General features: G+C 49.8%; 4 protein-coding genes and 1 pseudogene across 4 annotated transcripts; 3 read left to right on the forward strand and 2 right to left on the reverse strand.

Moving 5' to 3' along the window:
- Positions 1-95: 95 nt before the first annotated feature.
- LOC6603777 (T-complex protein 11-like protein 1) lies at positions 96-2206 on the forward strand. Its single transcript, XM_002028702.2, has 6 exons — positions 96-310; positions 362-751; positions 817-1298; positions 1383-1683; positions 1722-1888; positions 1962-2206. The coding sequence occupies exons 1-6, from the start codon at positions 96-98 to the stop codon at positions 2204-2206; spliced, it is 1800 nt and encodes a 599-aa protein (XP_002028738.2).
- A 1329-nt stretch (positions 2207-3535) lies between these two features.
- Positions 3536-5276, reverse strand: LOC113566541 (DDB1- and CUL4-associated factor 10 homolog). The gene has a single exon (XM_026992583.1). The coding sequence runs from the start codon at positions 5261-5263 to the stop codon at positions 3680-3682; it is 1584 nt and encodes a 527-aa protein (XP_026848384.1). The 5' UTR covers positions 5264-5276; the 3' UTR covers positions 3536-3679.
- A 577-nt stretch (positions 5277-5853) lies between these two features.
- LOC6600376 lies at positions 5854-8206 on the forward strand (annotated as a pseudogene).
- A 1023-nt stretch (positions 8207-9229) lies between these two features.
- Positions 9230-10984, reverse strand: LOC6600375 (DDB1- and CUL4-associated factor 10 homolog). The gene has a single exon (XM_002025427.2). It carries the CDS (start codon positions 10970-10972, stop codon positions 9374-9376), a length of 1599 nt encoding a protein of 532 aa, XP_002025463.2. The 5' UTR covers positions 10973-10984; the 3' UTR covers positions 9230-9373.
- Positions 10985-11327: 343 nt separating this feature from the next.
- On the forward strand, positions 11328-13101 carry LOC6600374 (1-acylglycerol-3-phosphate O-acyltransferase Pnpla3). Its single transcript, XM_002025426.2, has one exon. The coding sequence runs from the start codon at positions 11536-11538 to the stop codon at positions 12793-12795; it is 1260 nt and encodes a 419-aa protein (XP_002025462.2). The 5' UTR covers positions 11328-11535; the 3' UTR covers positions 12796-13101.
- Positions 13102-13448: the final 347 nt, after the last annotated feature.

Below are 13448 nucleotides of genomic sequence, written 5' to 3' on the forward strand. Positions count from 1 at the left end.
GCAAAGTCAACAGAAAAGAAAAGAGTAAGAAACCAAATGATATCGGAAAATTCACAGGCAGCACCACGTGGTTTGTGACACTTATGGAGCGGAGGATGAATCTTTCGTTCGCCGGCTGCGGCTTCTTGGGCATCTACCACGTGGGCGTGGCCGTGTGCCCCAAGAAGCACGCCCCCCAACTGCTCCTGGAGCGGATTGGGGGTGCCTCGGCCGGGGCCCTAGCCGCTTGCTGCCTGCTCTGCGACCTGCCCATTGAGACAATGGCCGCCGACTTCCTGCGGGAGTCCCTTCTGCGGGGAGAGCGACATCTGTCCGCGGGACCGCAGCTCGCACCTGTTCCACCTGAACATTAACTGGGCCAATACTTGCATCCGAATCTCGCGGCCCAATCTGCGGCGTATGTTGCGAATCGTACTACCGGGTCGGGCCGAGTTCCTCTCTTCCTTCTGCCAACAGGGCTACGACGACGCCCTATATTTCCTCAACCGCAACAATCTCATCGGACGCCTGCAGATGTGGGACCAGTGCCAAGAGCACCTCCTGCCGCAAGCGGTCCGCGACACCATCGACGGCTACGGCTACATGGAGCAGGCCAACAAGGAGCTCGGTCAGTGGCTCTCACATCCACAGTCGGGCATTCAGCTATTCTGCCTGCCCTGATTTTCAAGGACCTCAGGAACATGGAGCTGGCCCATGAGATTGCCCTGAATCCGGAATTCAAGCTGAAACAGTATGAACCGCCAACGCACAGGTGAGCAGTGGGATTGGCCTCTTTACGTACGACCAGTTCCCATCTAATCCCCCAAATCGTTGCAGCTTTGAGGGGCGCGTCAAGGCCATGGTGCACAAGGCCTACTGGGATGTATTGCGCACGCAGCTGGAGCGCCAGCCGCCCCAGTACGACCAGGCAATACGCCTGCTTGCCGAGATCAAGGAGTGTATTCCCCAGCTGGTCACACCCAACGAGCGCACGCTGGTGCGAATCAACGAGGTGCTGGACACCGACGTCATCAGGCAGCAGGCGGAGCAGGGCGTGCTCGACTTCAAGTCCTATGCCGATTTTGTGATTCTCATTCTGTCGCAATCGTGCAGTGCCGCCCGGGATGAGGCGGTGGCCGAGCTAAGCAAGATGGACGATGTAGTAGACACCTTCCGCAGCATTCTGGAGCTGATGGCGATGATGAAGCTGGACATGGCCAACTTCATGCTGGAGCTGGCCCGAAAGGAAATCTCCGCCAATTCGGTGCATTACGAGAAGGAGAAGCTCAGCAAGTATCTGCACGAATTCCATGGCAATGGTTAGTATATCGTCCGTGGAAGCACTCCCACTCTTACACCAGTCCCATAAAATCTCTTATTTATTTCATTGGTCGGATCCCCAGTTGGTTTCCCGGCCACTGAGGACTGGCTGCAGCGTAATCGCTCTGATGTCAGCAGCATCCATACCATCTACAATGGATACATGGAACTGATCGACTATCCGGAAGACAAGGACTTCCCCGAGCTTCTGCGAATTGACAAGGAGCGCTTTGCGGGTATAAGCTGGCGGGCCCAGCGCCTGATCCTGTGCGCCTCGCTCATCTCGATTGCCCAGAGCCCCCCAATTATTTCGCAGCGTCCCAATAACCGTGCGAAGCTAGCCAAGCAGCTGGAAATCATTATGCAGGATGTCAAAAATGAAACGTGAAGCTGCAGCAGCATTTTCCCTTCAACTTTTACAGCCAAGTGGCCGCTGCTCTGGAGAGCTGCTACGAGCAGATCCGCTGCCTGGTGAACAGCGCCCTGTCGCAGGAGCAACAGCCGGATATGGACGAGGCTACCTTGGCGAGCCTGAAGAGCCAGCTGATGCAGCTCAGCAACAAAACCTCACCAGTGCGCAGTCTTATGGGTGAGTTAGTGGCTCAATCCTCTCGAGAAGTTTCTTCTCTATCCCTTTCATTCCCTTTGTTCGTATTGCCCAGCCAAGCGCTTCTATCTCTTTGTCCGTGTGTCGTTGCGCGCCGACAACCACATTCCACCTCCGCCCGCCGGCTTCAAGGAATTTGAGGCGGAGCTGACTGCACTTATATCGTCGATACTGCGCTTGATATCCTACAATCAGTTCTTCAAAATCTTGGGAAAGACAACTCCCAGCGCTCCGGAGTCGACGTCCGAGCCTGCCGCAGCCACACCTATTAATGGCATTGCACAGGTGACCAACCCTTAAAAAAGGTAATGTGGGACCCTGGACCTGGACCTACAGACGCCGAGAAAAAAAAATATAAATGTTAACACCCAAAAAGGACAATGAAGGATGCCGCGAAAAAAGGAATGTCTACTGGTATTATAGCACTGGAAACGCTATAGACCCCGAAAACTGGAAAAGGAGAAGTGAGGATGGTGACTAGGAGAAGGAAACGCCGTGCCCATTGAACTCAACTATCCATTCTTAGCTCTTTAAACATGTATATTCAAAAAGATAAATATCTTTGATTTGGATCATAATTAATATAATTTGAAAGTCAATCAACAGACACACTTGCAAACACCAAGAAACCAAACACACCAAACACCACACCCGAGATCCGAGATCCGAAAAGGAAAATGTGCTGGAGCCTCTGTGATAAGATGGAATATATAAAATGTAAAGTATGCATATAGTACATATGGGGCTATATGAACACTGGCTCGCGTGCTATTCACCCAACTCTGACAGCATTAGAACGGTCAATAATTAATCATATATTGTTTAATACATACCTAGTATACTTATGTAATACCTAATCTAGCATTAAGCCCGATTCAAATTGTAACCCCACTGATTGTTAGTCGAATGTAGTTGCAGGTTCTATTGATCTGGTGTGTTCGCGGCAAGAGTCCTGAGAGGAGTAGGTATGGGACTTAGAACCGATAATGATTACTCACAAACTTACATATTTATTACACATGAATGCATCATACATATATATGCATCTATTCAGATATTCGTAGTTAAGTTGTATGCAAATTGAGCTAAATCCTGACTCACAACGATTAAATAAAAGTTATTCAATTCGATTTGATTGTTAAATGCCTAGGAAAGATGGTATTTCGATCTTAAACGCAGAACACTTGGGACAGCTTATCTTCAGCTGATCCTTTGGTGCTCCGAATCTCTGGTGTTCACTTGGAAGACGAGAGCCAGGTAGACGATTTCCATAGACGACTGTTTTGCTTCCTGTTCTTGGAATTATAGGTGTTAGCGTGGATCGGTACATTGGCATTTAATATCTTCAAAGTATTAGATATGCATGTATGACAAAGATAGGTACATCACAAAGGTACATGGCTTTGGATACAGAACGTTTCGAAAGGAGAAACTGATTGCTATGAAAACTGAATTTGTAAAACTTCACAAGACAATAGCTAAGGTAAAGCCTACAGAATTTTCTTATAGCTAAACTAAATATACCCTTGCTGAGAGCATTCTCTTATGAGCAGATGAAGAACAGAAAACCGACTCCATGAAGGGTCACACATATAAGTGTCGTCTATCGGGAAGAAAAACCAAGTCCAATCGGTCCACCAGTGTTCTATGTATTTCTAAACAAGAGATTCTTGGGGTTAGTCACGGTAACGACTACGGTTCTTGTACATTAAATAAAAGAAAGAACCAATTACAAAGTTTATGGAAAACTAAAACATATTAAAAAAGGCAATTCTAAAGATTGGGTCGATACCAGGTCACATCCCCTTTGGCGCAGCCCGTGACGAGTAGGGGCTCCCGGGGACTGAACTTGGCACAGAGCACCGCATCCTGGTGCTCTTTCAGGTGTGCCAGTACCACCATTTGGCGTGGGCTCTGCTTCCCCTCCTCGAACGTCGTGTAGATGGGATAGTCGCTGCAGTCGGCGCTGTAGCCCAAGAGGCGCACGCCATTGTCGTAGGGCGAGCAGATGATACGACCGTCGGCGGAGAAGCCCGGCTCCTTGATGTAGGTAGGCTTGACGTTCGCCTCGGAAATATAGTACATGAGCTTTTTGGATTTCGGTTCTGGGTCCACAAAGGGACGACGCGCTAGGCGATGGCGTTGGCTTGCCGGTATCGCCTGACGCAATGGCAAGACCTCACTGCTAATGACATGCACTGAATTATATGCAGTTGGGCGTATGGCACGCTGTTGGACGGTTAACTCGGCTGCCCAGATGTCGCGCGGAAAGCTTTCGGGTTGTTCATGCAGATGCTGTGCGTGTGCGGCGGTTCCACCACGGCCGTTAGTTCTATTATAGTTCGATATGCGGCGTGTCGGAGGCGTCGAAGACCCGTCTTGGCCGCTGCCAGAGGCACTGGCTGCACGACCGGAAGTGCTGGATGGGTGGCGTTTTTTCATGTTGGTCACGTCCTCGTTAATGTCGTGTATGCATGTCCACTCTCGATTCTCATCGTAGCTCACACGCGTCAGCATGCAGCGGGAGTTCGGATGAATCTGCAGTGCCAGTATCATATCGGCATCGTTGCGCTCCGGAAAATCTGTGACCAGCTCCACGCGGTTCCTCTTCTGGCGCCTCGAGAACAAATGATCGAATTTGGCCGTCACTGGCATGTACTGATCAACTATCTGCATGAGACGATAGATGTCAGGTTTGAAGCCACCGAGGTCATCGTTTAATGTGGTCAAGTCCAGGCGATGGATGACCATGATGTATCCACCGCTGAGGCACAGCACCAGTTTGTCGCCCATCGGGGAGATGCGGCATCTCAAGAGGCCACTGACATGGAATACGCGCTCTGAGATGAGGCCCTGTTCCGTGTACGAGGCGGTGTCCCAGGTCAAGATGCTGCCATCGAAGCTGGAGGTGACTAGCAGCTTGTCCTTGGGCGAGTACTCGATGTTCTTCACCCAATTGGAATGGCCATGCAAGACACGAAGCTTTTCGCGCATGTTGCGCAGGTCCCACATTGCGACGGTTAAATCGTCAGAGCCCGTAGCAAAGATGCGCGCGTCGACGAACTTGATGCAATTGACGCAGTCGGTGTGGGCATCGGGTACCTTGAAAATTTCCTTCTGTGTGATGGCATCGAACACCAACACGGACTTCCGCTCGGTGGCGGCCACCATTACATTTCCATCGGCATTGAATTCCAGATTAAAAATGGCTCCACCGACGCGTACAGGCTCGCCGGATTCCTGGTTGGTATGATAGCTGTTAAACATGTTTATGCTTGTGTATATGCGACGCATTATGAAGTTCTCATCTCCCCACGATTGGAAGCCACGCTCGCGCCGACTTAGATATTGCTCCATAGTTATAATTTTCATGCCAGGATCAAACGAAAAAGTAAAAACTAAAAATGGCCGGCCAACTCAACCATCAAATCGGTAGTACTTGTTGCGGTCAATGGGCGGCGCTTTTGTTTTATTTAACGACGTCCGTTTTTCCGTTTCTATGACCGTATCATATACATACATGTAAGCATGCATGTCACTTGTATGTATGCATGTATGTTGCGTGTAATTAAGTAGCTAACATCGAAACGAGCGGTCTGAAACGGTATTAAAAGCAGTCTTTTCATTTCTTGCTGAGCTCACTGCATCACTCTGTGACAGACAGCAAAGCTCCTCTCCCCATAACGTGGCGATAATCCCATCCCACTGATCGCTCCAATTTGCCAATTGTTACATTAATTATTATTATTATTTACATTAATTGGTATTTAATGAATTGAACCGGTTTTTGTCCAAGAACGGTCACATTAGCCAAGGGCCAAATTCAAAAGCAAACGAGAAAAACCAAAAAGCGCAAAGTCAACAGAAAAGAAAAGAGTAAGAAACCAAATGATATCGGAAAATTCACAGGCAGCACCACGTGGTTTGTGACACTTATGGAGCGGAGGATGAATCTTTCGTTCGCCGGCTGCGGCTTCTTGGGCATCTACCACGTGGGCGTGGCCGTGTGCCCCAAGAAGCACGCCCCCCAACTGCTCCTGGAGCGGATTGGGGGTGCCTCGGCCGGGGCCCTAGCCGCTTGCTGCCTGCTCTGCGACCTGCCCATTGAGACAATGGCCGCCGACTTCCTGCGGGAGTCCCTTCTGCGGGGAGAGCGACATCTGTCCGCGGGACCGCTGCTCGCACCTGTTCCACCTGAACATTAACTGGGCCAATACTTGCATCCGAATCTCGCGGCCCAATCTGCGGCGTATGTTGCGAATCGTACTACCGGGCCGGGCCGAGTTCCTCTCTTCCTTCTGCCAACAGGGCTATGACGACGCCCTATATTTCCTCAACCGCAACAATCTCATCGGACGCCTGCAGAAGTGGTACCAGTGCCAAGAGCACCTCCTGCCGCAAGCGGTCCGCGACACCATCGACGGCTACGGCTACATGGAGCAGGCCAACAAGGAGCTCGGTCAGTGGCTCTCACATCCACAGTCGGGCATTCAGCTATTCTGCCTGTCCTGATTTTCAAGGACCTAAGGAACATGGAGCTGGCCCATGAGATTGCCCTGAATCCGGAATTCAAGCTGAAACAGTATGAACCGCCAACGCACAGGTGAGCAGTGGGATTGCCCTCTTTACGTACGACCAGTTCCCATCTAATCCCCCAAATCGTTGCAGCTTTGAGGGGCGCGTCAAGGCCATGGTGCACAAGGCCTACTGGGATGTATTGCGCACGCAGCTGGAGCGCCAGCCGCCCCAGTACGACCAGGCAATACGCCTGCTTGCCGAGATCAAGGAGTGTATTCCCCAGCTGGTCACACCCAACGAGCGCACGCTGGTGCGAATCAACGAGGTGCTGGACACCGACGTCATCAGGCAGCAGGCGGAGCAGGGCGTGCTCGACTTCAAGTCCTATGCCGATTTTGTGATTCTCATTCTGTCGCAATCGTGCAGTGCCGCCCGGGATGAGGCGGTGGCCGAGCTAAGCAAGATGGACGATGTAGTAGACACCTTCCGCAGCATTCTGGAGCTGATGGCGATGATGAAGCTGGACATGGCCAACTTCATGCTGGAGCTGGCCCGAAAGGAAATCTCCGCCAATTCGGTGCAGTACGAGAAGGAGAAGCTCAGCAAGTATCTGCACGAATTCCATGGCAATGGTTAGTATATCGTCCGTGGAAGCACTCCCACTCTTACACCAGTCCCATAAAATCTCTTATTTATTTCATTGGTCGGATCCCCAGTTGGTTTCCCGGCCACTGAGGACTGGCTGCAGCGTAATCGCTCTGATGTGACAAGGACAAGGAGCGCTTTGCGGGTATAAGCTGGCGGGCCCAGCGCCTGATCCTGTGCGCCTCGCTCATCTCGATTGCCCAGAGCCCCCCAATTATTTCGCAGCGTCCCAATAACCGTGCGAAGCTAGCCAAGCAGCTGGAAATCATTATGCAGGATGTCAAAAATGAAACGTGAGTCATTCACTCAAATTTCCGCGAAGCTGCAGCAGCATTTTCCCTTCAACTTTTACAGCCAAGTGGCCGCTGCTCTGGAGAGCTGCTACGAGCAGATCCGCTGCCTGGTGAACAGCGCCCTGTCGCAGGAGCAACAGCCGGATATGGACGAGGCTACCTTGGCGAGCCTGAAGAGCCAGCTGATGCAGCTCAGCAACAAACCTCACCAGTGCGCAGTCTCATGGGTGAGTTAGTGGCTCAATCCTCTCGAGAAGTTTCTCCTCTATCCCTTTCATTCCCTTTGTTCGTATTGCCCAGCCAAGCGCTTCTATCTCTTTGTCCGTGTGTCGTTGCGCGCCGACAACCACATTCCACCTCCGCCCGCCGGCTTCAAGGAATTTGAGGCGGAGCTGACTGCACTTATATCGTCGATACTGCGCTTGATATCCTACAATCAGTTCTTCAAAATCTTGGGAAAGACAACTCCCAGCGCTCCGGAGTCGACGTCCGAGCCTGCCGCAGCCACACCTATTAATGGCATTGCACAGGTGACCAACCCTTAAAAAAGGTAATGTGGGACCCTGGACCTGGACCTACAGACGCCGAGAAAAAAAAATATAAATGTTAACACCCAAAAAGGACAATGAAGGATGCCGCGAAAAAAGGAATGTCTACTGGTATTATAGCACTGGAAACGCTATAGACCCCGAAAACTGGAAAAGGAGAAGTGAGGATGGTGACTAGGAGAAGGAAACGCCGTGCCCATTGAACTCAACTATCCATTCTTAGCTCTTTAAACATGTATATTCAAAAAGATAAATATCTTTGATTTGGATCATAATTAATATAATTTGAAAGTCAATCAACAGACACACTTGCAAACACCAAGAAACCAAACACACCAAACACCACACCCGAGATCCGAAAAGGAAAATGTGCTGGAGCCTCTGTGATAAGATGGAATATATAAAATGTAAACTATGCATATAGTACATATGGGGCTATATGAACACTGGCTCGCGTGCTATTCACCCAACTCTGACAGCATTAGAACGGTCAATAATTAATCATATATTGTTTAATACATACCTAGTATACTTATGTAATACCTAATCTAGCATTAAGCCCGATTCAAATTGTAACCCCACTGATTGTTAGTCGAATGTAGTTGCAGGTTCTATTGATCTGGTGTGTTCGCGGCAAGAGTCCTGAGAGGAGTAGGTATGGGACTTAGAACCGATAATGATTACTCACAAACTTACATATTTATTACACATGAATGCATCATACATATATATGCATCTATTCAGATATTCGTAGTTAAGTTGTATGCAAATTGAGCTAAATCCTGACTCACAACGATTAAATAAAAGTTATTCAATTCGATTTGATTGTTAAATGCCTAGGAAAGATGGTATTTCGATCTTAAACGCAGAACACTTGGGACAGCTTATCTTCAGCTGATCCTTTGGTGCTCCGAATCTCTGGTGTTCACTTGGAAGACGAGAGCCAGGTAGACGATTTCCATAGACGACTGTTTTGCTTCCTGTTCTTGGAATTATAGGTGTTAGCGTGGATCGGTACATTGGCATTTAATATCTTCAAAGTATTAGATATGCATGTATGACAAAGATAGGTACATCACAAAGGTACATGGCTTTGGATACAGAACGTTTCGAAAGGAGAAACTGATTGCTATGAAAACTGAATTTGTAAAACTTCACAAGACAATAGCTAAGGTAAAGCCTACAGAATTTTCTTATAGCTAAACTAAATATACCCTTGCTGAGAGCATTCTCTTATGAGCAGATGAAGAACAGAAAACCGACTCCATGAAGGGTCACACATATAAGTGTCGTCTATCGGGAAGAAAAACCAAGTCCAATCGGTCCACCAGTGTTCTATGTATTTCTAAACAAGAGATTCTTGGGGTTAGTCACGGTAACGACTACGGTTCTTGTACATTAAATAAAAGAAAGAACCAATTACAAAGTTTATGGAAAACTAAAACATATTAAAAAAGGCAATTCTAAAGATTGGGTCGATACCAGGTCACATCCCCTTTGGCGCAGCCCGTGACGAGTAGGGGCTCCCGGGGACTGAACTTGGCACAGAGCACCGCATCCTGGTGCTCTTTCAGGTGTGCCAGTACCACCATTTGGCGTGGGCTCTGCTTCCCCTTCTCGAACGTCGTGTAGATGGGATAGTCGCTGCAGTCGGCGCTGTAGCCCAAGAGGCGCACGCCATTGTCGTAGGGCGAGCAGATTATACGACCGTCGACGGAGAAGCCCGGCTCCTTGATGTAGGTAGGCTTGACGTTCGCCTCGGAAATATAGTACATGAGCTTTTTGGATTTCGGTTCTGGGTCCACAAAGGGACGACGCGCTAGGCGATGGCGTTGGCTTGCCGGTATCGCCTGACGCAATGGCAAGACCTCACTGCTAATGGCATGCACTGAATTATATGCAGTTGGGCGTATGGCACGCTGTTGGACGGTTAACTCGGCTGCCCAGATGTCGCGCGGAAAGCTTTCGGGTTGTTCATGCAGATGCTGTGCGTGTGCGGCGGCTCCACCACGGCCGTTAGTTGTATTATAGTTCGATATGCGGCGTGTCGGAGGCGTCGAAGACCCGTCTTGGCCGCTGCCAGAGGCACTGGCTGCACGACCGGAAGTGCTGGATGGGTGGCGTTTTTTCATGTTGGCCACGTCCTCGTTAATGTCGTGTATGCATGTCCACTCTCGATTCTCATCGTAGCTCACACGCGTCAGCATGCAGCGGGAGTTCGGATGAATCTGCAGGGCCAGTATCATATCGGCATCGTTGCGCTCCGGAAAATCTGTGACCAGCTCCACGCGGTTCCTCTTCTGGCGCCTCGAGAACAAATGATCGAATTTGGCCGCCACTGGTATGTACTGATCGACCACCTGCATGAGACGATAGACGCCAGGTTTGAAGCCACTGAGGTCATCGTTTAATGTGGTCAAGTCCAGGCGATGGATGACCATGATGTATCCACCGCTGGTGCACAGCACCAGTTTGTCCCCCATCGGGGAGATGCGGCATCTCAAGAGGCCACTGACATGGAATACGCGCTCTGAGATGAGGCCCTGTTCCGTGTACGAGGCGGTGTCCCAGGTCAAGATGCTGCCATCGAAGCTGGAGGTGACTAGCAGCTTGTCCTTGGGCGAGTACTCGATGTTCTTCACCCAATTGGAATGGCCATGCAAGACACGAAGCTTTTCGCGCATGTTGCGCAGGTCCCACATTGCGACGGTTAAATCGTCAGAGCCCGTAGCAAAGATGCGCGCGTCGACGAACTTGATGCAATTGACGCAGTCGGTGTGGGCATCGGGTACCTTGAAAATTTCCTTCTGTGTGATGGCATCGAACACCAACACGGACTTCCGCTCGGTGGCGGCCACCATTACATTTCCATCGGCATTGAATTCCAGATTAAAAATGGCTCCACCGACGCGTACAGGCTCGCCGGATTCCTGGTTGGTATGATAGCTGTTAAACATGTTTATGCTTGTGTATATGCGACGCATTATGAAGTTCTCATCTCCCCACGATTGGAAGCCACGCTCGCGCCGACTTAGATATTGCTCCATAGTTATAATTTTCATGCCAGGATCAAACGAAAAAGTAAAAACTAAAAATGGCCGGCCAACTCAACCAGCAAATCGGTAGTACTTGTTGCGGTCAATGGGCGGCGCTTTTGTTTTATTTAACGACGTCCGTTTTTCCGTTTCTATGACCGTATCATATACATACATGTAAGCATGCATGTCATATGTATGTATGCATGTATGTTGCGTGTAATTAAGTAGCTGACATCGAAACGAGCCGTCTGAAACGGTATTAAAAGCAGTCTTTTCATTTCTTGCTGAGCTCACCGCATCACCCTGTGACAGACAGCAAAGCTCCTCTCCCCATAACGTGGCGATAATCCCATCCCACTGATTGCTCCAATTTGCCAATTGTTACATTAATTATTATTATTATTTACATTAATTGGTATTTAATGCATTGAACCGGTTTTTGTCCAAGAACGGTCACATTAGCCAAGGGCCAAATTCAAAAGCAAAAGAGAAAAACCAAAAAGCGCAAAGTCAACAGAAAAGAAAAGAGTAAGAAACCAAATGATATCGGAAAATTCACAGGCAGCACCACGTGGTTTGTGACACTTATGGAGCGGAGGATGAATCTATCGTTCGCCGGCTGCGGCTTCTTGGGCATCTACCACGTGGGCGTGGCCGTGTGCCTCAAGAAGCACGCCCCCCAACTGCTCCTGGAGCGGATTGGGGGTGCCTCGGCCGGGGCCCTAGCCGCCTGCTGCCTGCTCTGCGACCTGCCCATTGAGACAATGGCCGCCGACTTCCTGCGGGTGGTGGGCGAAGCGCGTCGACACCCGCTGGGCCCGTTTAGCCCGTGGTTCAACCTGCAGAGATGCCTACTTGAGGGGATGCAGCGTGAACTGCCCGAAGACGCGCACCGGAGGGTGAGCGGGCGGCTGCGCATCTCACTGACGCGTGTGCGGGACCGGTGCAATGTGGTGATGTCAGAGTTCGGGTCGCGCCAGGAGCTACTGCAGGCCCTGCTCTGCTCCTGCTTTATTCCGGGCCTCTCTGGACTGATACCGCCGCAGGTGCGGGGCGTCCGCTACATGGACGGCGCCTTCTCGGACAACCTGCCGCTGCTGGACGAGGACACGGTTACGGTGAGTCCCTTCTGCGGGGAGAGCGACATCTGTCCGCGGGACCGCAGCTCGCACCTGTTCCACCTGAACATTAACTGGGCCAATACTTGCATCCGAATCTCGCGGCCCAATCTGCGGCGTATGTTGCGCATCGTACTACCGGGCCGGGCCGAGTTCCTCTCTTCCTTCTGCCAACAGGGCTACGACGACGCCCTATATTTCCTCAACCGCAACAATCTCATCGGACGCCTGCAGAAGTGGGACCAGTGCCAAGAGCACCTCCTGCCGCAAGCGGTGCGCGACACCATCGACGGCTACGGCTACATGGAGCAGGCCAACAAGGAGCTCGGTCAGTGGCTCTCACATCCACAGTCGGGCATTCAGCTATTCTGCCTGCCCTCCGCCCTGATCACCGCTGCCGCTAGACTCGCTCCGCCGCTGGCAAGGCAAGTCGTCCGAATGATCGGGCGGCGCCTCAGCCAGTCGCTGACGTTATGCGAGCAGCCGCACTTTGATCTAGGCCTGCTGATGATGCACTGCAGCTCTGTAGCTCCGCTGCCGCCGCCGCCACCGCTGCCTCGGACACGACATTCTATTGATAACGTTGACGCCGATGGAATCAAGGTTCCACAAATATTGGACTCTGGGAAAGGGGAGGAGAATGACGGTCACTGCGATCGTGTAAGCTCTGGCTCTGCCTCTGCCGCACCACTACCCCCGCCCGACACAGCCCTCGCCAGGCCAGACTAAGACGCCACCCGATTTATCAGTGGTCGACAATCTCTATCGGGGTCAACTGTGCTTCAATTTGATTTCGCAAGTTTTGTTGTTTTATATTTATATTTTCTGTGATTATCCCGTTTCAAGAATCCCTCCCCTCTCTTATCTGGTACAAAGAGCAAATGTGTGCAAGTAAATGCTGCCATCTATTTCACTTTAGGTGCCAAAACTGCTAGCTGCTGGCTGCTTGCTCTGAAAATGCTTTGCTATGATAGTTGTATGTGTGTCTCATATGTACATATGTATATACTAAATAAAATTTGTATTGATTCTCAATTCTGCGTTCTAGGCTTAAAGAATGTGAAAGCTCGCTGCTCTGACACCAAAATATGAATAAAGAAAAATAAATGATAAAAATATGTATAATTATTATAAATACAAATGTTTAATTATAAGATTAAAGATGTAATCCCAAGGAAAGCCCAATCTTTGATAAAAAAAATTTAACTATTTTTGGAAAATCTCTATTTTACAATTTACTGTGTCTTTAAATTTGAAATATCCTAAAATATATACATACGTTCATATGTACGTACTACGTATGTAGTTATATGTAAAATACTAAAATCACACTTATTTTGGCCGTTTAAACGAAGCATAACAAATATCTAATCCATAATCCA

This window comes from Drosophila persimilis, unplaced genomic scaffold, assembly GCF_003286085.1.
Source record: "Drosophila persimilis strain 14011-0111.01,24,50 unplaced genomic scaffold, DperRS2 tig00000766-arrow-arrow-pilon, whole genome shotgun sequence".
Lineage (NCBI taxonomy): Eukaryota > Metazoa > Arthropoda > Insecta > Diptera > Drosophilidae > Drosophila > Drosophila persimilis.

Coding starts and splice junctions, on each gene's coding strand:
- LOC113566541 (XM_026992583.1), bottom strand. CDS start 5,263: ATGGAGCAATATCTAAGTCGGCGCGAGCGTGGCTTCCAATCGTGGGGA.
- LOC6600375 (XM_002025427.2), bottom strand. CDS start 10,972: ATGAAAATTATAACTATGGAGCAATATCTAAGTCGGCGCGAGCGTGGC.
- LOC6600374 (XM_002025426.2), top strand. CDS start 11,536: ATGGAGCGGAGGATGAATCTATCGTTCGCCGGCTGCGGCTTCTTGGGC.
- LOC6603777 (XM_002028702.2), top strand. CDS start 96: ATGAATCTTTCGTTCGCCGGCTGCGGCTTCTTGGGCATCTACCACGTG. Junction 752..816: donor TATGAACCGCCAACGCACAG/GTGAGCAGTGGG, acceptor AAATCGTTGCAG/CTTTGAGGGGCGCGTCAAGG. Junction 1,889..1,961: donor ACCAGTGCGCAGTCTTATGG/GTGAGTTAGTGG, acceptor CGTATTGCCCAG/CCAAGCGCTTCTATCTCTTT.